Genomic DNA, 27,434 nt, shown 5'->3' on the forward strand with positions numbered 1-27,434 from the left:
CCCTGGGGCCCCTAATGATTTTTGTAATTACATTGCGTTGCCAATTCTGCCTGTGAGCGGCGTCATGCGGGCAGCTGATTCCAGGTCACGTGACCCCCAGGCTGCAGCTGCCGCTAACATCTGCTGATGTCATGTCAATTTCCTGACTCTGGAAATTGATGTGACATCATCAGCAGGCGTGACCCAGCATCAACACACTGCTGTCGCTCATCAAGAGTCACAGCAGTGTGTGGGCGGTGCTGCACCACACGTCACAGCCCCATCACTCTGCAGCATCTGTCTCCTCACCCATCAAGAGTGATGGGATTGTGCAGGGGGTGGACGGGGCTGTGCGGGGGGGTGGACGGGCTGTCTGTCAGCTGTGCGAGGGGTGGACAGGCCGTACCGGAGTCTGCGGGCTGCTGTGTGTGCAGTGCAGGGGTCTGCAGGCTGTCTGCTGGCTATGCGGGGAGTGGACGGGCCGTGCGGGGATCTGTGGGCTGTCTGCTGGCTGTGCAGGTTGGTGGACAGGCCATGCGGGGGTCTGCGGGCATCGATCTCCTGTAATAAAATAATAAAGCAACCTATACTCACCTTTCCGCTGTAGTCCAGATAATAATGAGGGTCCCAAGACTATCTCCCATATAGAGCAGTTGCATCAGCTGATGTGACCTCTCTCCAGGGACCCCAGCAATGAAATGACAGGCAGAGGTAATCCTCCGCTGTGTATCCCTCCACCACCGGGAAAGAGATCCCGTAACCATAGCCCTAACCCTAATCCTAATTCTCATGCAGCATTGCTGCAAAGTGAGAGCCTGAACTCATGTAACCTCAGTGATGCACTGCAGGAGCCATTGTCTCCTGTCAGTTCATCACTGGGAGGCCCACTCACCTGATGTCACTGTTCTGTAGGGGAGATCGTCGTGGGACACTTGTTATTAATTGGACTGTGTCGGACAGGGAGTATACGGTTTGTTTGTTTATTTTATTACTTTTTAATACAGGAGACCAAGGGCATCGCTTGGATCTGGGCGTGCAAAAAAAATATGAATTCCATGTTGTGTTTTATTTCATTAAAATACTTTATTCTTATGTGTGTGTGTTTTTTAACCCTTTATTACTATAAGATTAATAATGGATAGGCATCTTATTGACACCTGTCCATTATTAACCGAGCTTAATGTCATTTTCCAATAGCAAGGTGACATTAATCCCTTATTACCCCATATCCCACTGCTACACGGGAGTGGGAAGAGAGGGGCTAAGTGCCAGAATTGGCACATCTTATAGATGCGCCATTTTTGGGGCGACTGTGGGCTGGTATTTGTAACCAGGGGGGTCCAATATCCATGGACCCTTCCTATGCTATGAATATCAGCCCGAAACTGTCTGTGTTGCCTTTCTGGCTATAAAATTTAGGGGGACCCCACGTCATTTTTTTGGGGGTCCCCTATGTTAATAGCCAGTAAAGGACATGCAGACAGCTGCCGGCTGATATTCATAGCCTGGGAAAAGGCCATGGGTATTATCCCCTTCCCAGGCTACAAATATTGGCCCCCGGCCATCGGCTTTCCCCCTATGGCAAAGGAAATTGTGCAGGAGCCCACGCCATTTTTTTTATTTCTTATTTTTTTTTAAATGAAATATTGTTCATTAATAAATATGGATATATCTATGGATATATATATATATATATATATATATATATGGAAATATCTATGGAAATAAAATATCTATGGAAATATCCATGGCTATATCTATGGATCTATCTATAGATAGATATATGGATCTATCTATAGATAGATATATGGATCTATCTATCCATCCATCTCTGTATCTATCCCATATCTATCTATCTATCTTTTTTTCTATCCTCTATCTATCGGTGTGTAATGTAGTGTGGGTTGGACAAGTGTAAAAGAGGAGGTTGGACAGAAATGACATCACAAATCATTTTTTGTTAAATAACATATCTTTATTTAGCTTGCAAAAACGCACACAAATCCGCATGTGAAAAACACATGAAAAGCGCATCAATAATGCACCTGCATTTTCTGCCAAGAGCTGCAGATTCTGTGTGGAATGATCCGCCCTGGAATCCGCCCGGTGTGCACACAGCCTTATAGCTCTCAGCACTATAACGGTGTGTACATGGGGACTTATTATTAAGAACGCCTGTGTCTGTGCGCGCTCCTGCGTGTGTGCGCTCATGATGCTTGCAATGTGTTTTATGTGAACCCGTGGCAGATTGTGCTGTGGATTTTTCCATGCAGATTTTGTTAAATCCGCAGGTAAAATGACTGGCGTCTTACCTGCAGATTTTGTGTGACTTTCACCTGCTTTTTGACACCTGCGGATTCTTATAATGGAACAGGTGTAAAACGCTGCGGAATCCGACATTCTGCAGTAATGAACTCTCAGCGTTTATGCTGCTGATTTTCTGCACCATGTGCACAGAGGTTTTTGTTTTACATTGACTATAATGACACTGTACAACGCAGGAGAATCTGCTGCGGATCCGCAGGGCCAAATCCGCTGCAGATCTACAGTAGAATCCACAACGTGTGCACAGACCCTTACAATAAGATGCTTCAGATTGAAGAGAGAGGAGGGAGGGGTTTGGGTGTGTTTTGGAGTGGGTGTGCAAGGTGCTGGCTTACAGGCCAGTGCAATGCATCATGGAACTTGTAGTATTAGAGCACAGTAAGTCGGGAGAAAGGAAGTTGTCGATTAACCCGATGAGAGCTGGAGCCAGCACAGAAAATGTGCTGCTAGAGCATGATAAAAGGTAATATTGCTAATATAAACACAGTGGATGTTTTTACTGGCACATAATGGCAAGATTTATGAAAAAAAAGTTATAGTGGTGGACAACTTCTTTAAGTAGAAATGTTCAAAAATATAAAACTCAATGATATTTTATTAAAAAAATTGTTTTCTATCTTAGCAGATGACTGCACCAGGAGATCAGAGGGACAGCTGACATCTTCAATTTTTAAATCTGATGATCTTGAGATCCTGCAAGATACAACTGAAGTGAATGCTATTACTCCAGATATATCATCATCCATTCACAGCAAAGATCCGTCATCTGATCCTATGAAACAGGTCCCATCTTCTGATTCATTACCGACTACTAAGGAAAATCAAAGTCACAAAAGAGGCATTAAAAAACAAACTGCTCCTAAAGCAAAGAAGTCATTTTCCTGTTCAGAATGTGGGAAATGTTTTAACCAGAAATCAGATTTGGTTACTCACTATAGAACTCACACAGGGGAGAAGCCTTTTTCCTGTTCAGATTGTGGGAAATGTTTTAACCAGAAATTAAATTTGGTTATTCAACATAAAATTCACACGAGGGAGAAGCCTTTTTCCTGTTCAGAATGTGGGAAATGTTTTGCACTTAAATCACATTTTGTTAGACACCAGAGAACTCACACAGGGGAGAAGCCTTTTTCCTGTTCAGAATGTGGGAAATGTTTTAACCAGAAATCAACTTTTGTTAAACACCAGAGAATTCACACAGGGGAGAAGACTTTTTCCTGTACAGAATGTGGGAAATGTTTTGCAGATAAATCAAATTGTGTTACTCACCATAGAACTCACATGGGGGAGAAGCCTTTTTCCTGTTCAGAATGTGGGAAATGTTTTAACCACAAATCACATTTTGTTAAACACCAGAGAACTCACACAGGGGAGAAGCCTTTTTCCTGTTCAGATTGTGGGAAATGTTTTGCACGTAAATCAATGCTTGTTACTCACCAGAGAACTCACACAGGGGAGAAGCCTTTTTCCTGTTCAGAATGTGGGAAATGTTTTAACCAGAAATCAACTTTTGTTAAACACCAGAGAATTCACACAGGGGAGAAGCCTTTTTCCTGTTCAGAATGTGGGAAATGTTTTAACCAGAAATCAATTTTGGTTAATCACCAGAGAACTCACACAGGGGAGAAGCATTTTTCATGTTCAGAATGTGGGAAATGTTTTGCACGTAAATCACTGCTTGTTATTCACCAGAGAACTCACACAGGGGAAAAGCCTTTTTCCTGTTCAGAATGTGGGAAATGTTTTAAGCAGAAATCACATTTTGTAAAACACCATAGAACTCACACAGGGGAGAAGCCTTTTTCCTGTTCAGAATGTGGGAAATGTTTTGCATGTAAATCACTGCTTGTTACTCACAAGAGAACTCACACAGGGGAGAAGCCTTTTTCCTGTTCAGAATGTGGGAAATGTTTTGCAGATAAATCAAATTTTGTTACTCACCATAGAACACACACAGGGGAGAAGCCTTTTTCCTGTTCAGAATGTGGGAAATGTTTTAAGCAGAAATCACATTTTGTAAAACACCAGAGAACTCACACAGGAGAGAAGCATTTTTGATGTTCAGAGTGTGGGAAATGTTTTGCACATAAATCACTGCTTCTTACTCACCAAAGAACTCACACAGGAGAGAAGCTTTTTTGATGTTTAGAATGTTGAAATGTTCTACTCAGAATTCAAGTCTTGTTACACATGAGAGAATTCACACAGCAGAGAAGCCATATTCATGTTCAGAATGTGGAAAATGTTTTACATGGAAAATAGATCTTGATCGCCATCAAAGAGCACACATTGGGAGAAGCCTTTTCTCCTGTTTAGAATGTGGGAAATGTTTTAACCGGAAAGCGCTTCTTGTTAGACATCAGAGACCTCACACAGAGGAGAAGCCTTTTTCATTTTCTTAATGTGGGAAATATTTTACTTGGAAATCAACTGTGAATAAACATCAGAGACGTCACATAGGGGAGAAGCCTTTTTTATGTCCATAATGTTTGAATAGTTTTAACCAAAATAGAATCTTCTTAAATGGGTTGTCTCTTGTCATTCCTCATTTTTGCTGAAAAAAGGATAAAAGTAAACTTTATTAATTCCAAATGTAAAACTATACCCATAATTCACCCCCTGAAGGTTAGTCAGAAGGTGACTAATAGAAAAAACATGTACCCAAAGTTCAGTGGGTGAGATGACGTATACACACTCACTGTCCAAGGCTCTCATTTCTACGTGCTTCATCGACCTCACCAAAGGCGACTCATCAGGAGAGTATTTAATATTGACCTATATTCAAATGAGACTAGACAAAAAAAGCTAAAATCATGTTATCCGAAACAGTCAGAAAACTAGCCACATTTTGGCAGATCCCAGACCTCAAACTATATACTTCGTAAGTTTATAAGCCCCTCCAGTGTCAGGAATAGATAGTATGTGACAATACAGTATAATTCTTGTGATTTTTCTCCTATAGGGACTGCCCTAGTTTGGTATAATCTTAATAATAATCTTTATTTTTATATAGCGCTAACATATTCTGCAGCGCTTTACAGCTTGCACACATTATCATCGCTGTCCCCGATGGGGCACACAATCTACATTTTCTATCAGTATGTTTTTGGAATGTGGGAGGAAACTGGAGTACCCAGAGGAAACCCACGCAAACAAGGGGAGAACATACAAACTCCTTGCAGATGTTGTCCTTGGTGGGATTGTAACAGCTGTTAATTAGTAGTGCAGACAAATTGTCCTAGACTAAACTCAGTCTTCAGACGGCCCAATATGTACCACTCAGGGAAAACTTACCTGCTCCAAAGATCATTAGAAGCTTCTAACTAATGGCCGTGCTGCGGTCTGTCAGGGAATGAGTGCAATATCGGTATAAAGACTAGGAATATGTGCAACCATAATGTCTGGGAGATCTGTGCCATTATTTAGTATGAATATGGAAATTATCTCTGAAAGATAAGTGTTCCCTGAGTGGTATATACTGTATTTTCACATACTATCTATTCTCGACACTGGAGTGGCTTATAAACTTACACAGTATATAGTTTGAGGTCTGGGATCTGCCAATATGGGGCTAGTTTTCTGACTGTTTCGGTTAACATGATACATGCAGGGCCGCCATCTGGGCATTACTGCCCTGACTGGCGTATGGGGCCCGGAGGGCAGAGGGGGCCCGCATCGGGCCTGGTCTCCTCTGCTCACTGGGCCCCTATCGGCAGCTAAACCGGGCCCTCGGCGCAGTGGCAGTTAAACGCTATTGACATGCGGGCCCGGCGGCCCGCACGTCAATAGTTAACAGCCACGGCAGCCACAAGCCAATCAGAGGCTGGCAGCTGACGTCAGCAGCAGCGTGCACCTCGCCGGCATGTGACGTTAGTGTCAGTCGCCGGCTAGAGCGCGCTGCAGCGTGGAGGGAGTGTGAGCGTCGCCCGCCACTGGAACGCGGCCATGTAAGGAGAAATTGTTTTGTTTCTTTTCTGACAGCGGCGATCCGGGGGGCAGAATGCTGGACTGGGGCAGAATCCTTAATATGGGGCAGAATGCTGGACTGGGGCAGAATGGTTAACATGGGGCAGAATGCTGGACTGGGGCAGAATAGTGAACATGGGGCAGAATGCTGGACTGGGGCAGAATGCTTAACATGGGGCAGAATGCTGGACTGGGTCAGAATGCTGGACATGGAGCAGAATGCTGGAGACTGGGGCAGAATGCTTAACATGAGGCAGAATGCTGGACTGGGGCAGAATGCTTAACTGGGGCAGAATGCTGGACTTGGGGCAAAATGCTGGGTGCTGGGACAGAATGCTGGATTGGGGCAAAATGCTGGGTGCTGGGGCAAAATGCTGGGTGCTGGGGCAGAATGCTGGACTGGGGCAGAATGCTGGAGACTGGGGCAGAATTCTGAACATGGGGAAGAATGCTTGACTGGGGCAGAATGCTGGATATGGGGCAGGATGCTGGATACTGGGGCAGAATGCTGGAGACTGGGGCAGAATGCTGGACATGGGGCAGAATGCTGGACTGGAGCAGAATGCTGGACTGGAGCAGAATGCTGGACTGGGGCAGAATGCTAAACATGGGGCAGAATGCTGGACTGGAGCAGAGAGCTGGAGACTGGGGCAGAGAGCTGGAGACTGGGGCAGAATGCTGGAGACTGGGGCAGAATGCTGGAGACGGGCAGAATGGAGATACGGGGCATGATTGGAGACAGATGGGGCAGGGTTGGAGACAGATCACACAGGATCATGGGGCAGGATGGATACAATGGAGATCATATGGGGAAGAATGGACACTCATGAGGGCGGGATGGGAGAACATATGGCTAAAGCCAGGAATGAGACACACAGGGGTCAGGATGGGGGATGTTATTACCATAGGGGTAAATTAAGGGATATTATTACTGCAGTGATGTATTTAATTTTTTGAGTATACTGTTTTAAATGGGGGGGTGGTCCTGTACTGTGCAGAGCGACACTGTCGCCTTTTTTATTCATGTGGTGTAATGTAGTAATTGGGAAAAAATAAATAGTGTGTTCTGCAAGCGGAGCTCTAGATAACTGTTATTTCCTGCAGAGACGAGTGCTGGCTGGAAGAAGTGATGGCGATCTGTGCTGGATGAAGAAAAACAAGGATGAAGGACTTCACCTAGAGACATCACTGGTGAGTTAGTGTGTTACCTGTACACTGACACTATACATTGTATACTATATACAGAGGTCCTGTGTATGATATAGAAGAGTTAATGGTTTGCTTTTATATCCCTTTAATTACCTTTAAGACTTCAAATGCCTTTTTTCCTATTATTGCTATGTGTTATTCTTATGTAGAGTATTAGTCTCTGTCTTCAAGGAAACTATACTTGTTATCATATTTGTTCTCAACAACATGTTCTGGGTACATTGTAAACAAGGTACGACCCTGAGGTGATGGTGGGGGTCAAATGAGCTCCATAGAGCCACATATTGTTGTAAATGGTATAAAAATATTGCCTTTTGCTGCATTACGTCAGATAAAGTGATTTGACCACTGCGTGTGTGTTGAGTCTCTTTGTCTCCAAGCGCTTGTGAACAGAAGGGCGAAACCTCGTACTCTGGCCTCACTGGTGATCTGGCAAGATCTGACGCTTGGTCAGAACAAAAAGCAGCTACGACAGTTTTGACGCCCAACGGGGACCGTGTGGAGACCAGCCTATTCGGAATCCATATGTGGGAGTTTCCTGGGAGGTTGAAAATGCAGAATCCAGGCTGCAGCAGGTGAGAACTTTTATTCTTACACTGATTTTGCATTTGCAACCTCTCTAAGGATCTCTACTAGAGTTGAGCGACTTTGGTCGGATCGGGTTTCGTGAAACCCGAATGAAACAAAATAAGTTTCAGATGAAACTCGTCCGACTAGAGCAAAACAAAGTCGGAGTTTCGTCCGAAACCCGACCCCAATGCAAGTCAATGGGAAATAAAAGTCGGACGAAACTCCGACTTTTTTTGCTCTAGTCGGACGAGTTTCATCTGAAACTTATTTTGTTTCATTCGGGTTTTACGAAACCCGATCCGACCAAAGTCGCTCAACTCTAATCTCTACATATCTCTGGGTAAGACTGTACAAACACAGTTCAAAAATAACCCACATCACCAGTGAGCGGTGAGTATGTCCGTATGAGAGTTGAATAATAGAGTAATAAGATAATAATTGTCATCTGTATTATCTGTTAATCTGTTCTGGCAATATACTAATATACTAACTGGTCGTGTACTGGTGTACTGTGTATCACAAAGTCTGGGATAGACTCTATGCAGCGTCTATTTTGGATTTTCAGTAAATCATATGAGGCTCTATTTTGTATAGGGCTGTGGTTTTTGGTTGCTCAGGTTTTCATTGATTCCTGTTGCTTAAGAAGTTGGCTTTGGTGTTCTCAGAGTGTCAGTGGACACGGCTGCAGGTTAAGGTGTCAAATCCAAAGTGCAGGATACGCAGGCTGTGTGAATCCTTGTATATATGTCTATGAGAACCTCCGAATGAAATGAGAGATGAGTAATTGAGATAAGGGATTTTTGTTATCTTCTCTTTGTAAAATCAAATGACCGTATGAATGAATCAACACACATCATTTTGTGTCAAGAGATTTGTGACCTTTCTAGTTGTGGGGGAATCCCGGACAGATGCGTTATAGATATTTCAAATCTACATCTGAGACTGAATGAATTGAGTAATGATATAGCTCGTGTTATATGTGGCATTACATTGTAAAGTTTCCTGAATGCATTTGGCCATAAAAGGGCAAGACGTGGTTACTTACATTATACAGTTATCTGCCCTTACATTGAAATCCCGTGATTTTGAGTTTTTCTTGTAGAAATTGATTTTGATTAAGTCTAAAGCGCTATGGCATTCTGTTAGTTGAAGGACACTACATTCTGATGGGAGGGGGAATGATGGCGCTGCGCACTTTCTCTTCTCCCCTTCTCTCGCTCCTCTCGTCTTATCTCTGCTGAGTGTCTAATGAGAGGATTCACAGAGCGGCGCTCAGATTCTCTGTGGTTCTGAAAGGCTCGCTATAAGATTTGTGCATTTTAAAGCAACAGTACTTAATTGAAATGGAAAGAAATTGTGGAAGTTGAAAGTAAAATATGGTGCCTAATTTAGAAGGAAATTGTAAGTGATTGTTTGGTCATTAATGTGTTTGAACCCGCTTCTAGTTGTGTGATTGATTTGTATAGCAAATTGTGTATCAGCAAAGGAGGTAGCCGACTGTATGGCTGATAAAGTAGGTCAGAGGCCTATCACACCTGGGCCTTCTTACTTTAGTCAGCAGGTTTTCTTGTTGTGGATGAGGAGAGGGCAAGGAGCCCTCTGGATATACCTTGGCAGGCTCACTCTGACTTGCTATGTGTGGGCTGTAAGACAGAGGTCCAGACACACAGAAGAGCATTTCAAAAGAAAGATGAGCTGTCTAAGTTAAAGTAGCCTTCCCACAATCCATGGAGCTGGGCTGGAAGGAAAAAGGCCTATTCCTATTCTAGTCAGCTGATCTAATGGGTGAGAGCCTTCTCGTTACATCCTGTAGGTCTACCGGGTGAGAGGCAAGGAGCCTTCCCGCTACAGCTTGGCAGGCTCGCTCTGACTTGCTACGTGTGGCCGCCCGTAGATAAGGTTAGGCACACTAGAGGGGCATTTCAGAATAAAGGTGAGCTGTCGGTAGAAAAAGGTTGAAGCCATGGCAACTGGTGCATATACAGAGGATGGCTATGGGGGTGCATGTATAGAGGGTGACTATGGGGGTGCATATACAGAGGGTGGCTATGGGGGTGCATATACAGAGGGTGGCTATGGGGGTGCATATACAGAGGGTGGCTATGGAGGTGCATATACAGAGGGTGTCTATGAGGGTGAATATACAGAGGATGGCTATGGGGGGTGCATATACAGAGGATGGCTATGGGGGTGCATATACAGAGGGTGGCTATGGAGGTGCATATACAGAGGGTGGCTATGGGGGTGCATATACAGAGGATGGCTATAGGGGTGCATATACAGAGGATGGCTATGGGGGTGCATATACAGAGGATGGCTATGGGGGTGCATATACAGAGGGTGGCTATGGGGGTGCATATACAGAGGGTGGCTATGGGGTGCATATACAGAGGGTGGCTATGGGGGTGCATATACAGAGGGTGGCTATGGAGGTGCATATACAGAGGGTGGCTATGAGGGTGCATATACAGAGGGTGGCTATGGGGGTGCATATACAGAGGGTGGCTATGGAGGTGCATATACAGAGGGTGACTATGGGGGTGCATATACAGAGGGTGTCTATGGGGTTGCATATACTATAGAGGATAGCTATGGGGTGCATATACAGAGGGTGGCTATGAGGGTGCATATACAGAGGGTGGTTATGGAGGTGCATATACAGAGGGTGGCTATGAGGGTGCATATACAGAGGGTGGCTATGAGGGTGCATATACAGAGGGTGGCTATGGAGGTGCATATACAGAGGGTGGCTATGGAGGTGCATATACAGAGGGTGGCTATGGAGGTGCATATACAGAGGGTGGCTATGAGGGTGCATATACAGAGGGTGGCTATGGGGGTGCTTATTGTTGTGAGTTCATTTTCCCCTTCACTACTGAGGCCCGAGGAACTCCCTCTTCTGGTGAAGAAAGGTAGTGAGCCTGATTGTCAAACACCTGGGGCTGATGATGATGACTGGCTGAGTGGAGTTAATGACTGGATATAAGGCTGCCGACGCCCTTCTGGCCTGCGGGTGATTTCTCTGTGGACTTCTAGGAAACCAGTCTGATTCCTGCTCATCTAAAGCTAAGATTTCTGCTTTGCCTTTTTGCATTAGTGTTTTGTTTTCCTTGCTTTTCTGGATTCTGCCATTCCCTGCTGGGGTGAGCTGAATCTCCTTTTGCCTGTTGCTCTGTCTTCAGAATATTCCTGAGTACTGACATAGCTTTGTTGAAGCCTAGCGTCTTCAGGGCCTTTTTTACTGTCAGTTTGTTGGCTCTTATTTTCATAGGGTTGTTCACGGATTGCAGACAGCAGCCTTCCTGTCCTTTCCTATCTAACCTAGCGTGGGCCCCATCTTTGCTCAGTCTATCTTTCTGTCTGTGTTTTGTTCTTTCTTCTTGCTTCACCGTCATTATATGTGGGGGGCTGCCTTTTGCTTTGGGGTCTGCTCTGGGGCAGTTTAGATTTCCCTTTCTGTCTTTAGGCTATGTAGTCCTCCGGCTGTGATCGAGGGGCCTAGGGCATCGTAGGAGCCCCCCACGGCTACTGCTAGTTGTGTTGATAGGTTCAGGGGTCTGCAATCCGAGAGCTGAGAACTTCTCTGGTTTTCTGGACTTAGCTAGCATTTCTATTTTTGCCTCCTACGGTGACTCAATCATAACAGAATCACCCGCCCTACCGCAGATTCTAGGGTACTCAATAGCAGGAAAGAATTGTATAAAAAAAAAAAAAAGTGTGTATATTTTTTCCTCTATATCTCTGAGGCCGTAGGGGGAATTTTTTTTCTCTCAATGGAGATAAAGCAATTGTCTGATCGTGTGGAGCAGCTCGCTGCGGAAGTGCGGGGAATTTCCGCCTACCTTGCTCATTCACATGCTGCTGAACCAAAGATTCCTATACCTGATGTATTTTTTGGGGATCAGTCTAAATTTTTGAATTTCAAAAATAATTGTAAATTATTTTTTGCCTTGAAGCCTAACTCGTCAGGGAGCTCCGCGCAGCAGGTTAAAATTGTCATCTCTTTGCTGCGTGGCGATCCCCAGGATTGGGCGTTTTCTTTGAAACCAGATGATCCTATTCTGACTAATGTGAATGCATTTTTTCAGGCCTTGGGGTTGTTGTATGACGAACCTAATGCCATTGATCAGGCTGAAAAGACCCTGCTGGCATTGAACCAGGGTCGTGATTCTGCAGAATTGTACTGTCAAAAATTCCGAAAGTGGGCTGGCTGCTCTCTTTCGGAAGGGGTTGTCAGAAGCCATAAAAGATACTATGGTGGGATTTCCTGTTCCCTCTGGTCTTGACGATTCTATGTCTTTAGCCATTCAGGTTGATCGGCGTTTACGCGAACGCAGAGCTGCACGAGAGGTGTTGCCACCTGTTGAACAGATGTCTGAACCTATGCAATGTGATAGAGTTTTTTCCAGAGAGCAGCGTCAGGAGTTCAGAAGGCGTAATAAGTTGTGTTTTTTCTGTGGAGATGCCTCGCATATTATTTCTGTCTGTCCTAAACGCGAGAAACGCTTTGCACACACGTTTTCTGTTGGTGGTGTTCAACCTAAGTTTCTTCTGGCTATTACTCTGATCTGCTCCCTGTCCACATTTTCCGCCAAGGCTTTTGTGGATTCGGGAGCAGCTCTAAACCTAATGGACTTGGATTTTGCTAAACGTTGTGGATTTCCGATGACACCTCTGCAGACGCCTATCCCTTTGAGGGGGATTGATGCTACTCCTTTGGCTAAAAATAAACCTCAGTTTTGGACCCAGGTGGTAATGCGGGTCGCCCCAGACCATCAAGAAAATTGCAGGTTTTTGGTGTTACATAATCTGCAAAATACTATTGTTCTGGGGTTTCCCTGGTTACAAATTCATAATCCAGTTTTGGATTGGAAATCTGTGTCTGTGGTGAGTTGGGGTTGTCGGTGTGCCCTTAGTGAGGCTCCGGTGTTTTCCACCTCTCCTCAGTCGCATGATGTTCCTGATTATTTGGCGGACTTTTATGATGTATTTAGTGAGAATGAGTCTGCGTCTCTGCCTCCTCATAGGAGTTATGACTGTGCTATTGAACTGAGCCCGGGGTGTAAATTTCCCAAGGGTCGGCTCTTCAATTTATCTGTACCCGAGCACGAGGCTATGCGATCCTATATTAAGGAGGCGTTGGAGAAGGGTCATATTAGACCATCCTCGTCACCCTTAGGTGCCGGTTTTTTTTTGTGTAGCCAAAAAGGATGGATCATTAAGACCTTGCATTGATTATCGTGCTCTCAACAAAATTTACAAAGAAAAAAACGACCAGAAAGTCCCAGAAGGATAATATATTTTATTACGTCATTAAAAAATAGTTAAAAACCATTACATAAAAATAGGTAATACATATACTGAACAAAAAAGGGGGATTATGCTACCCAGATATAAAGCATAAAAAATGTGAAAAAAATGGTGAATAAGCGAAATAGATATTGATATATATAATGAATAATAAACAATATAAAGTGCACAAACACCAAAAAATATATTATAAACCATAAACATAAGTGTAAACCACTACCACAGTAAACCTATATATATCAATATATCGAAATAGTGCATCTGTGTGATAAGGTTGAAAAAGGACACTATATGTGTCACCGTGAATTAAGGGACCGGGTTGCTTCCCCAGGAGACCAGGAGAGGTTGTATGTATTTTCACTTATTTTTATTGTTATTTTTGCAATATTTTTCCTTTCCTGGTCGGTAGACACCTTAATTCACGGTGACACATATAGTGTCCTTTTTCAACCTTATCACACAGATGCACTATTTCGATATATTGATATATATAGGTTTACTGTGGTAGTGGTTTACACTTATGTTTATGGTTTATAATATATTTTTTGGTGTTTGTGCACTTTATATTGTTTATTATTCATTATATATATCAATATCTATTTCGCTTATTCACCATTTTTTTCACATTTTTTATGCTTTATATCTGGGTAGCATAACCCCCCTTTTTTGTTCAGTATATGTATTACCTATTTTTATGTAATGGTTTTTAACTATTTTTTAATGACGTAATAAAATATATTATCCTTCTGGGACTTTCTGGTCGTTTTTTTCTTTGTAAATTTGGTGTTTTCAACACGACTGTCCTTTAAACAGTCCAACACTCTCCAGCGATATATTATTTTTTATTCATAGTATTATCTTAATATAATGTAAATCTCGCTGTTTCTCCTTATTTCGTGTTTTTTTCTCAACAAAATTGCTGTTAAATATCAGTATCCGTTACCCCTGATTTCTGATCTATTCTCCAGAGTTAAAGGTGCTTGCTGGTTTACCAAGCTTGACCTCAGGGGGGCGTATAATCTTATTCGCATTAAGCATGGGGATGAATGGAAGATGGCGTTTAATACTCCGGAGGGACATTTTGAGTACCTGGTGATGCCTTTTGGGCTCACTAATGCCCCTTCTGTCTTCCAGTGCTTCATGAACGATATTTTCCGAGATTTTGTCGATAAATTTTTGATTATCTATCTGGATGATATTTTGATCTTCTCCAAGGATTGGGATTCTCATGTGGAACATATTCGGACTGTGTTCCGGATCTTGAGGGAGAATTCCCTGTATGTCAAAGGATCTAAATGCCTTTTTGGAGTACAGAGGATTTCTTTTTTGGGATTTATTTTGTCCCCGTCAACTATTGAAATGGACCCGGCCAAGGTACAGGCCATTTACGATTGGGTTCAGCCCACTTCTTTGAAGGCCCTCCAGAAGTTTTTGGGTTTTGCTAATTTTTATCGGAAATTTATAGCAAAATTTTCTAGTATTGCCAAGCCATTGACTGATTTGACTAAGAAGGGTGCTGATGTGTTAAATTGGTCTCCGGAGGCTGTTTCTTCCTTTCAGGAGCTGAAGCGAAGATTCACCTCCGCCCCGGTTTTGCGGCAACCTGATGTCTCACTTCCGTTCCAGGTAGAGGTGGATGCTTCTGAGATTGGTGCAGGAGCTGTTTTGTCCCAAAAGGATCCTGTAACATCTAAAATGAATCCCTGTGCTTTCTTTTCCCGAAAGTTCTCTCCATCTGAACGTAACTATGATGTGGGGAATCGGGAACTGTTAGCCATGAAATGGGCATTTGAGGAGTGGAGACATTGGTTGGAGGGAGCTAAGCATCAAGTCGTGGTCCTCACTGACCACAAGAATTTGATTTACCTAGAGTCGGCTAAGCGCTTGAACCCTAGACAGGCTAGGTGGGCCTTGTTTTTTACACGTTTTGATTTTGTGGTTTCTTTTCTTCCTGGAACTAAGAATGTCAAGGCTGACGCCCTCTCTAGGAGCTTCTTTGCTGATTCTCCTGTGGTGACCAAGCCTGCTACCATCTTAGGCGAAGGGGTAGTTCTTTCTGCCATCTCGCCCGATTTGAGACATGCTCTGGAAGAGTTCCAGGAGGACAAACCTGAGCGTTGTCCCAGTGGAAGGTTGTATGTTCCTGACCAGTGGAAGAAGAGAGTGATGTCCGAAGTTCATTGCTCTACTTTGGCTGGTCATCCAGGTATTTTTGGTACTAGAGATCTGGTGAGTCGGTCTTTTTGGTGGCCCTCCTTGTCTCGTGATGTCAGGAATTTTGTGCAGTCCTGTGGGACATGCTCCCGGTCTAAATGTTCTCGCTCTAGTGGGTTGTTGATGCCTTTGCCTGTCCCCAAGAGGCCATGGACCCATATTTCAATGGATTTCATCTCTGATATGCCTATCTCTCAAAGGATGACTGTTGTTTGGGTGATTTGTGATAGGTTCTCTAAGATGGTTCATCTTGTACCACTCCCTAAGTTGCCGTCTTCCTCTGAATTGGTGCCCCTGTTTTTACAACAGGTGGTTCGCTTGCACGGGATTCCTGAGAACATTGTATCTGACAGAGGAGTCCAGTTTGTGTCTAGATTTTGGAGAACTTTCTGTTCCAAGCTGGGAATTCAGTTGTCCTTCTCCTCTGCTTTTCACCCTCAGGCCAAAGGGCAGACAGAGAGAACAAACCAGACCTTGGAGTCATATTTGAGATGTTTTATTTCTGCTGATCAGGATGATTGGGTTTCATTTTTGTCCTTGGCCGAATTTGCTTTAAATAATAGAGCTAGTTCTGCCACTTTGATGTCTCCTTTTTTTTGTAACTTTGGGTTTCATCCTCGATTTTCTTCAGGGCAGGTGGAGCCCTCTGCCTGCCCAGGGGTTGACACTGTGGTGGAGAGAATGCACCAGATCTGGGACCAAGTGGTGGATAAGTTATCTCTCTCCCAGGAAAAGGCCCAGCGGTTTTCCAACCGACATAGGACCATTGGTCCCAGGGCCGGACTGGGACTAAAATTCAGCCCTGGCATTTGAAGTTACACAGGCCCACTAGTCACATGGTGACTATATAATATCTTTGTACACTTGTAGTTTACAAGAAGTGAGAGGAGATTAACACGACTATATAACATGTAGTCATAGCTGTGCCCAGTATTTCAGCTCAGTCCTATTTATTGCTTTTAGGTACAGTACTCCTCCCAAATCTCTGTCCCCTTTTGTATGCATGATTACAGAATTCCTGGCAGAACTGCTATCCATTGGGCAACCAGACCACCTGGTCATAGCCGCCCCTATCATACCTCCCAACTTTTGAAGAAGGGAAAGATGGACAAAGACTGCGGCGCGCAAATTTTGGCCACGCCCAGCCACACCCATTTCACAAATAGTCACACCCATGTCCACACCTAATCGCACCCATTTAGCACTGCTGATCACACTGACTGGTACTGAGGGCACAGTGGCTGGCATTATGGGCACACTGACTGGCACTAAGGAAGAGAGAAAACAGAGAGAGAGAGAAAAAAGAAAACAGAGAGCGAGAAAAAAAGGGGAAAGAAAGAAAGAACAGTGAGAGACAAAGAAAGAACAGTGAGAGACAGAGAAAGAACAGAGAGAGAAAGAAAGAGGGGAAAGAAAGAAAGAACAGAGAGAGACAGAGAAAGAACAGAGAGAAAGAAAGAAGTAAAGAAAAGAAAGAAAGAACAGAGAGAGAGGAAAGATACTATAGCAGCCCGGCTCCCATTGTAGTGCCCACCTGAGCCTCCCGGTGCAGGACCTATCATGATCCGCTCACATGGCCGGCATCCCCGATTCCAAGGCGATCCTGCTGTCTGCGCTGTCGGAGGAGGACACGATGATGGATCTGAAGCATTCCTGGTTCCGTCACAATCTCCTCAAGAAATTATCTAATTTCCGGTCAGCTTCCAGCACATCACTTCAGGTGGAACGTCATGTGTGTGTTTTAAAATGCTCCTCGGGGCTCCACCATGTACTCCTGTGTCCGTGGGAAAAGCCCGCTTTGTATGCTTTTTACACACTTGGCTCCGCTCCGTACATCCCGTACACATATGGCTCCACTTCATACACACACGGCTCCACTCTGTCCACCTCGTACACGCGGGGCTCCTCTCCGTACACCTCGTACACACGCGGCTCCTCTCCGTACACCTCGTACACGCGCGGCTCCTCTCCGTACACCTCCTACACGCGCTCCTCTCCGTACACCTCGTACACGCGCGGCTCCTCTCCGTACACCTCGTACACGCGCGGCTCCTCTCCGTACACCTCGTACACGCGCGACTCCTCTCCGTACACCTCGTACACGCGCGGCTCCTCTCCGTACACCTCGTACACACGCGGCACCGCTCCGTACACCTCGTAGACACACGGCTCCGCTCCGTACACCTCGTACACACAGGGCTCTGCTCCGTACATCTCGTACACACACGGCTCCGCTCCGTACACCTCGTACACACACGGCTCCGCTCCGTACACCTCGTACACATGCGGCTCCGCTCCGTACACCTCGCACACACGCGGCTCCGCTCCGTACACCTCATACACACGCGGCTCCGCTCCGTACACCTCGTACACACGCGGCTCCGCTCCGTACACCTCGTACACACGGCTCCGCTCCGTACACCTCGTACACACACGGCTCTGCTACATCCACACTGTAAATCCTGACCCCACACATACTTACTTCAACCAGCACCATGACAACAGCAAAGCAGAGTCTTGCAGACGGTAGAGGCAAGGCTGAGCGCACAGGACCTGTGATGAGGTCACAGGAGGGGCGGAGTCAGGGGTGACATGATCGGGGGTCTGGACAAAGGCTCCTGATCATGTGACCCCCTGACTCCTCCCCTCCTGTGACCTCATCACAGGTCCTGCGAACAGAGCGAGCAGGCAAGCGAGTGCGACGCTGTGAGTGGCTGCGGGGGGGAGGGGGTCTCATGCTAAGGCGAGGATGGGGTGCGAGGGGGGGGTGTGTGGCGGCTTATCTCCCTGCAGTGCGGGAGGAACTTGGAAACTATCACCGCCGTGCCCGCAGAGGGCCGGGGCAGGAGCAACAGTGGCCGCAGCAGCTGGCAAGCGGCCAGATGATCGGCGCTGCCGCCCGCGGCCCACGTGACAGCGGCCCAGCGGGAAAATGCCCGGTTGGTTATATTGCCAATCCGGGCCTGATTGGTCCCCAATTTAAGGTTGGTGATATGATGTGGTTATCATCAAAAAATATTGCTATGAAGGTGGCTTCTCCTAAGTTTAAGCCTAGATTTATTGGACCTTACAAGATTTTGGAGATTATTAATCCAGTCTCTTTTCGTTTGGCTCTTCCTGTCACATTTAAAATCCATAATGTGTTCCATAAATCTTTGTTGAAGAGGTTTGTTGAACCTGTTGTTCCGGGGGTTGCACCTCCAGACCCTGTATTGGTTGAAGGTAACATGGAATATGAGGTAGAGAAAGTACTGGATTCCCGTCTGGCTAGACGGAGACTCCAGTATTTGGTTAAGTGGAAGGGTTATGGTCAGGAGGATATTTCCTGGGTCTCTGCCTCTGATATTCATGCCAAAAGATTGGTGCGTGCCTTTCATCGGGCTCACCCTGATCGCCCTGGTGGCGTGGTTGAGGGTTCGGTGACCCCTCCTCAAGGGGGAGGTACTGTTGTGAGTTAATTTTCCCCTTCACTACTGAGGCCCGAGGAACTCCCTCTTCTGGTGAAGAAAGGTAGTGAGTCTGATTGTCAAACACCTGGGGCTGATGATGATGACTGGCTGAGTGGAGTTAATGACTGGATATAAGGCTGCCGACGCCCTTCTGGCCTGCGGGTGATTTCTCTGTGGACTTCTAGGAAACCAGTCTGATTCCTGCTCATCTAAAGCTAAGATTTCTGCTTTGCCTTTTTGCATTAGTGTTTTGTTTTCCTTGCTTTTCTGGATTCTGCCATTCCCTGCTGGGGTGAGCTGAATCTCCTTTTGCCTGTTGCTCTGTCTTCAGAATATTCCTGAGTACTGACATAGCTTTTTTGAAGCCTAGCGTCTTCAGGGCCTTTTTTACTGTCAGTTTGTTGGCTCTTATTTTCATTGGGTTTTTCACGGATTGCAGACAGCAGCCTTCCTGTCCTTTCCTATCTAAGCTAGCATGGGCCCCATCTTTGCTCAGTCTATCTTTCTGTCTGTGTTTTGTTCTTTCTTCTTGCTTCACCGTCATTATATGTGGGGGGCTGCCTTTTGCTTTGGGGTCTGCTCTGGGGCAGTTTAGATTTCCCTTTCTGTCTTTAGGCTATGTAGTCCTCCGGCTGTGATCGAGGGGCCTAGGGCATCGTAGGAGCCCCCCCCCACGGCTACTGCTAGTTGTGTTGATAGGTTCAGGGGTCTGCAATCCGATAGCTGCCAACTTCTCTGGTTTTCTGGACTTAGCTAGCATTTCTATTTTTGCCTCCTACGGTGACTCAATCATAACAGCTTATACAGGGTGGCTATGGAGGTGCATATACAGAGGGTGGCTATGGGGGTGCATATACAGAGGATGGCTATAAGGCTACATATACAGAGGGTGGCTATAAGGCTGCATATACAGAGGGTGGCTATGGGGTTGCATATACTATAGAGGATGGCTATGGGGGTGCATATACAGAGGGTGGATATGAGGGTGTGTTGTGAACTCATTGTCTGGTCTACCAGTTGGGAGTTCTCCTTCCATTCTCCCTCTGGTGGTGACAGGAGTTAGTGAGGTTGATTTAAGTGGTGGAGATCTGCCACCTGATGATGAGGACAGCGATTGGATCTCTGGAATCTCTGACTGGATTTAAGACAGCCGACGCCCTATTCTGGTGCTGGTGATACTTCTGGCTTCTCAGGTCTTGGTTTTCACCTCTGTTCCAGTCATCTCAAGCTAAGTCTTTTGCTAATGTTCACACTTGACTTTGTTGGTCTATTCAGTTTTTTATGAGGCCAGCCAGCCCCGACTGGGGCTGTGCTGAATTTCCTCTCTTATTCATCTGTATTTGCCAATTTGCTATTTCTGTCCCTTATTAGATTGGCCTCTTTTTGGTCTGTCTCAGAATATTTCAGAGTGCTGATATAGTGGGAGAAGTCTAGTGACTTCAGGGTTAATTTTGTTATCAGAAGTGTTGGACATTATTTTTGTAGGGTTTTTGGCAGATTGCAGACAGTGTCTTTCCTATCCTTTCTAGTTAGTGTGGGCCCCATCATTTGCTCAGCCTATTTTCCTGCCTGTGTTTGTGTTTTCATCTTTTCTCACCATCAATACATGTGTGGGGGCTGTCTTTCCTTTGGGGTCTGCTCTGGGGCAGTTAGATTTCCCCTTTTCTTGCTTTAGGCTTATTTAGTTCTCCAGTTGTGACGAGGCGTCTAGATTCATCGTAGGAACGCTCCACGACTGCTGCTAGTTGTGTGGTTATGATCAGGGATCTGCAATCTGCATAGTTACCAACCTTTCTGGTTTTCTGAGACGAGCTTGTTTTGTTTTTACTCCTCGGTGACCCATTCATAACAGAATCACCAGCCCCAATTCGGCACATCAGCTCCCTTCTTGGTCAGATCAGTCAGTGTCTTGACAATCCCAGAAAAATTGGCCAGATGATCAGGAATATCACGAGACTGAGGAGAGGTGGAGAAAACAGGAGCGTTGCCCTATGGGAAAATTGTATGTTCCTGACCAGTGGAGAAAGAGAGTGATGTCTGAAGTTCATTGCTCCGCATTGGCTGGTCATCCAGGTATTTTGGGTACCAGAGATTTGGTGAGTACCATATATACTCAAGTATAAGCCGACCCCCCTAATTTTGCCACAAAAAACTGGGAAAACGTATTGACTCGTGTATAAGCCGAGGGTGCACAGTGAGTGGCCCCAGTTATCTGCAGTGTGTGGCCCCAGTTATGATGCACAGTATGTGGCCCCAGTTATGATGCACAGTATGTGGCCCCAGTTATGATGCACAGTGAGTGGCCCCAGTTATCTACACAGTATGTGGCCCCAGTTATGATGCACAGTGAGTGGCCCCAGTTATAGTGCACAGTGAGTGGCCCCAGTTATGATGCACAGTGAGTGGCCCCAGTTATGATGCATAGTGAGTGGCCCCAGTTATGATGCATAGTGAGTGGCCCCAGTTATGATGCACAGTGAGTGGCCCCAGTTATGATGCACAGTGAGTGGCCCCAGTTATGATGCACAGTGAGTGGCCCCAGTTATGATGCACAGTGAGTGGCCCCAGTTATGATGCACAGTGAGTGGCCCCAGTTATGATGCACAATGAGTGGCCCCAGTTATGATGCACAGTGTGTGGCTCCAGTTATGATGCACAGTATGTGGCCCCAGTTATGATTCACAGTGTGTGGCCCCAGTTATGATGCACAGTGAGTGGCCCCAGTTACCTGCACAGTGTGTGGCCCCAGTTATACAGCACAGTGAGTGGCCCCAGTTATGATGCACAGTGAGTGGCCCCAGTTATGATGCACAGTATGTGGCCCCAGTTATGATGCACAGTGAGTGGCCCCAGTTATAGTGCACAGTGAGTGGCCCCAGTTATGATGCACAGTGAGTGGCCCCAGTTATGATGCATAGTGAGTGGCCCCAGTTATGATGCATAGTGAGTGGCCCCAGTTATGATGCATAGTGAGTGGCCCCAGTTATGATGCACAGTGAGTGGCCCCAGTTATGATGCACAGTGAGTGGCCCCAGTTATGATGCACAGTGAGTGGCCCCAGTTATGATGCACAGTGAGTGGCCCCAGTTATGATGCACAGTGAGTGGCCCCAGTTATGATGCACAATGAGTGGCCCCAGTTATGATGCACAGTGTGTGGCTCCAGTTATGATGCACAGTATGTGGCCCCAGTTATGATTCACAGTGTGTGGCCCCAGTTATGATGCACAGTGAGTGGCCCCAGTTACCTGCACAGTGTGTGGCCCCAGTTATACAGCACAGTGAGTGGCCCCAGTTATGATGCACAGTGAGTGGCCCCAGTTATGATGCACAGTATGTGGCCCCAGTTAAACTGCACAGTGAGTGGCCCCAGTTATGATGCACAGTGAGTGGCCCCAGTTATGATGCACAGTATGTGGCCCCAGTCATGATGCACAGTATGTGGCCCCAGTCATGATGCACAGTATGTGGCCCCAGTTACCTGCACAGTGTGTGGCCCCAGTTACCTGCACAGTGTGTGGCCCCAGTTATACAGCACAGTATGTGGCCCCAGTTATCTGCACAGTGTGTGGCCCCATCATGGTGCTGCTGCCGCTGCCTCACTTACAAAAAAACAAAAAAACTGTATACTCCCCTCAGTCGCTGCCCCTGCTCATCAGCGTTGCGGGCTCTGCAGTGACTGTGCAGGCAGAGAGCACGATTAGCGTTCTCTGACCTGAATGTCACTGCAGAGGACGCAAGACAGCAGAGCGCAGGGACAGGTGAATATGCCTCCCCACCCCCCCGTTCATACTCACCGGGTCCTGGCGCTTGTCTCTGCTACTCCCCTGCTTGTTCCATGTTGTCGGCGCTGCTCTCTTCCTGGTTCAGCAGTCACGTGGTACCCGCTCATTAAATATGCGCATATTTAATGAGCGGGTACCATTTGACAGCTGAAGCAGGAAGAGAGCAGCGCCGTCAACATGGAACAAGCAGGGGAGCTGCAGAGAAGGGTGAGTATGATCTGACACCCCCGCTCCCCCTCCCCCCGCCGATCCCCCCCCAGTATATGACTCGTGTATAAGCCGAGAGGGGGACTTTCAGCCCAAAAAAAGGGCTGAAAATCTCGACTTATACACAAGTATATACGGTAGGTCTTTTTGGTGGCCTGCCTTATCTCGTGATGTCAGGAATTTTGTACAGTCCTGTGGGACTTGTTCTCGGTCTAAACCCTGTTCTTGTTCTAGTGGGTTGCTGATGCCCCTGCCGGTGCCCAAGAGGCCATGGACCCATATCTCAATGGATTTTATTTCTGATCTTCCTGTCTCTCAGAGAATGACTGTTATCTGGGTGATTTGTGATAGATTTTCGAAGATGGTCCATCTTGTACCACTCCCAAAGTTGCCATCTTCCGCTGAGTTGGTACCCTTGTTTTTACAACAGATGGTTCGGTTACACGGGATTCCTGAGAACATTGTGTCCGACAGAGGAGTCCAGTTTGTTTCCAGATTCTGGAAAGCCTTTTGTTCCAATCTAGGAATTCAGTTATCCTTATCCTCCACGTTTCATCCCCAGACCAATGGGCAGACTGAGAGAACAAACCAGACCTTGGAGTCTTTTTTAAGATGTTTTATATCTGCTGATCAGGATGATTGGGTCTCATTTTTGCCCTTGGCCGAATTTGCGCTGAACAATAGAGCTAGTTCTGTCATTTTGGGTTTCATCCTCGATTCTCTTCAGGGCAAGTGGAATCTTCGTCCTGCCCAGGTGTGGACACTGTGGTTGAGAGAATGCAGCAGATATGGGACCAAGTGGTGAATAAGTTGTCACTCTCTCAGGAAAAGGCCCAGAGATTTTCCAACCGGCATAGGACCATTGGTCCCCGGTTTAAAGTGGGTAATATGGTTTGGTTGTCATCTAAGAATATTCCTATGAAGGTTGCATCTCCAAAATTTAAGCCAAGATTTGTTGGACCGTATAAGATTTTGGAGATTCTTAATCCTGTTTCTTTTCGACTGGCTCTTCCAGTTACATTCAAGATCCATAACGTATTTCACAAGTCATTGAAACTTGTTTCAACCAGATGATCAAATTGTCCAAGCAGAGCAAATAACTGGCTTACGCTTATCTACCAACAAAGGACCTTCGTTGCCATAATTAGATTGGGTGTGTTAACTTTCCCCATGGATTGTCAACTGGCATCCAAGGATAGATACTGTTTAAGTCTCACACTTACTTTGGGACATCAAAGGCTTTAGAGAAGTTTTTACATATAAAAGGAGGGTACTGATTAGCAGAGGGAGAGAGACAGAGAAAGAGGTGTGACAGACCAGAGAGGACTGAGATGAGACTATCTGAATAATGTAATGTATGAATAATGCCTGTTTCTGATTAATGCATATGTATTTATAGATTTATATTGTTTATTATTTGATCTTATCACTTTATATAGTAAATCAATTTAGTAAATTCAATTCTTGTGTGAGCATTTTCTTATTCATCACAATCCATTGGAACCCTTACAATACAAAATTGGTGTCAGAAGTGGGATTGTTTTGAATAAAAATGTTTGCAAAATTGAATAAGTTTGTTAAGAGTAGGAAAGCCGTTGAGAGTAGTGTCAGATCTTTGCCAGAATGGGTGTTACCAGGAAAGTGGACCCCAATGGCACAGGAATGTAACAAATATATGGAGGGACAGCGGTTATCAAATCCTCAGGATGTGGCTGGCAAATTTGATCTCTCAAGGTATGATGCAAAAGAGCAGAAAACTGCAGCAGCCGTTGGATGGATCTGTGTGCAAGTGTCCCAAAGAATACAGGAGAAGATAGACAATTTGCGTTTAGAGCTGCATACAGTTTTAGAGCAAAGGATTAGCTTGCAATCAGCCTTGAGAGACCAAATGAAACAGCATGACAATATTCAAAGGAATTTTGAAGCTTATGTAATGAAAAATGTGAATAAGAATAGGCGCAGGAGGAGACAGCGGCCAGTGTCAGATATTTGTACTGCACAGATTAGAACCTTGATTGCACGTGAGAAATGGTCAGATTTGCTAGAATGGGATGGCTGTGAGACAGATGAGGAAGAAAAGCAAGCCAGACCGATTGTGACTACTAAAACTAGGAGAGAAGTCACACAGCGTAGTGGAGATAGGATGGATGCAGGAAACGCAGCTACAGGAGCAGAAGCTTCAATGACCGAGGAAACTAGGAATTATACGGCCGGAGAATTAACAGAATTAGCTACCAGGAACAGGCAGCAAGCAGGAGAACCTTTGTTAGCATGGATTCTCAGATTATGGGATCAGGGAGCCGATACTATAATCTTGAACCGTCTTGAGGCAGTAGGACTTTGTAGTATTTGTACTGATCCTATGGTACGTCTAAAAATGAGGCGTGCAAGGGACACTACAGAGACTTTCTCTTTGCTGCATTTGGTGAGTACGAATGATTGCATCTCTTCAGCAGACTCAGTAAAAATCTTGAAATTTGCCGATGATATGACACTGATTGGTCTCATTAGTGGAAATGCTGAAGACTTGTATCGGAGTGAGGTGAAAAGAATATGTGACCCGTGTAAAGTCAATAATCTTGTACTCAACACTAAAAAAAACTGCTGAGATGGTTGTGGATTTTAGGAAAGATCAACATGAGATACTTCCAATCTACATCCATGACGAAGTGGTTCTTAGGGTCACAGAGACCAAATTCCTTGGTGTTATCATCTCTCATGATCTTAAATGGGGGAAAAACATGGATGCTGTTATAAGAAAAGCACAACAGAGGATGTTCTTCCTGCGTCAGCTGAAAAGATATGGTTTGTCTAAGAATCTGCTGATCTTATTCTTTAATGCTGTCATCAGATCTGTGATTTGTTCCTCTCTGATAGTCTGGTATGGGGGAGCCACTGCGCATGACAAACTCCGCTTACAAAGGACTTTCAGAACAGCAGAGAGAATTATAGGTTCCCCCTGCCTAAAATCCAGGATCTTTATGATAAGAGTATTCGATCCCACGCATTGAAAATTTCATCCGATCCCTCTCACCCGGGACACTCCTCATTCCAACTACTCCCTTCAGGACGTCGCTTCAGAGTCCCCAAATGCAGCACCAGCCGCCATATGAACAGCTTCTATCCACTCTCTGTTCAACAGTGAATCATCATGTGTAGACTATATACTGTATCTGTCTTGTTAGATGTTACTTGTTGTATCTGTTGTTATATATTATGTTGCCTCTTTGCCACAAAGAATTCCTTGTATATATGTAATATGTACTTGGCGATAATAAATTTGATTTGATTTTTGATTTGAGGGATTCTGTGGCACAAGTGTATGACTCTCCCATGGAATTAATACCACAGACACGATGGGAGAATCTTGCAGATGGAGTTCAGAGATTGAGAGAAATCGCAGGTATAGGTGGCATAACTCAAAATCCTTTGCCTGATCTGAATGATCATTTTGCTGTTGTTGAGGATTGGAAGGGACCAGATGCTGCAATATTGACAGTATTGATGAAGAATAAGTGCATAGAAGGTGCCCCAGCGTCACACAAAGCCCCATTGTTCACTATGCTCAGTGCACTTATGGGAAATTCCACTACTGTCTACACAGCATGCAATTTAATCTCCCAGCTATCTGCTCTAGAGAGAGCAAAAGTATCAAAAAATAGTACAGTAAAGAGAGTAGATCAAGAAAGGAGAAAAGAGGATGATACCCAAATTAGAAAGAGCAAGACAGAGTTGTTTTGTGACCTGATAGCTAGTGGAGTTCCATTCCAGGAGATAGATGGGATCTCTACAAGTGACCCCCTGAGGAGATGGCAAGATCTGAGGAGAAAAGGTAAATTGCAACTCGCCAGACCCAAGAGGGTGGCGACAAATGAGATAGGGGGTTGGAAAGGTAGAGGTGGGACACCTGATGGAGGCATGCAAAGCCCCCACTGTAACCGCCCCTTGCACTCCTCCAATACCATGGCATACTACACCCCCTGCCAAGATTCCCTCATGGACTAATTATAAAAGTTGTGGAACATCCCTGAAAATTGTTGTTTGAACAGTTTTGCCATGTTTTGATGTCTAATGATGTTGTTTTCATTCTAGAGTTTCTTAGAGAAATACTCCTGTGAGCATACTGTGACGTATGCGCTGGCTGATATATGAAGAGAAATACTCCTGTGAGCATACTGTGACGTATGCGCTGTCTGATATATGAAGAGAAATACTCCTGTGAGCATACTGTGACGTATGCGCTGGCTGATATATGATGATAAATACTCCTGTGAGCATACTGTGACGTATGCGCTGGCTGATGTATGATGATAAATACTCCTGTCAGCATACTGTGACGTATGCGCTGGCTGATATATGAAGAGAAATACTCCTGTGAGCATACTGTGACGTATGCGCTGGCTGATATATGAAGAGAAATA

The 27,434-nt window shown here is 45.4% G+C and overlaps 2 protein-coding genes across 3 annotated transcripts in view; one reads left to right on the forward strand and one right to left on the reverse strand.

The window, feature by feature from the left end:
• LOC141082276 (uncharacterized) overlaps positions 1–4,833 on the forward strand; it is a 38,705-nt gene extending 33,872 nt beyond the window's left edge. Inside the window, exon 5 of one of the 2 annotated variants that reach the window (XM_073566217.1) lies at positions 2,927–4,833. In XM_073566217.1, the coding sequence (XP_073422318.1) occupies positions 2,927–4,362 (1,436 nt within the window). In that variant the 3' untranslated portion in view covers positions 4,363–4,833. The remainder of the gene's footprint in view (positions 1–2,926) is intronic. The other variant, XM_073566218.1, reaches the window with a different exon arrangement.
• The window catches only part of LOC141082275 (uncharacterized), a 135,620-nt gene that overhangs the window by 82,347 nt on the left and 25,839 nt on the right, over positions 1–27,434 (reverse strand). The gene's annotated exons all lie outside the window — the stretch shown is intronic.

The sequence above is a fragment of the Dendrobates tinctorius genome, unplaced genomic scaffold (assembly GCF_039654945.1).
Source record: "Dendrobates tinctorius isolate UK_male_01 unplaced genomic scaffold, ASM3965494v1 ptg000017l, whole genome shotgun sequence".
Classification (NCBI taxonomy): Eukaryota; Metazoa; Chordata; class Amphibia; order Anura; family Dendrobatidae; genus Dendrobates; species Dendrobates tinctorius.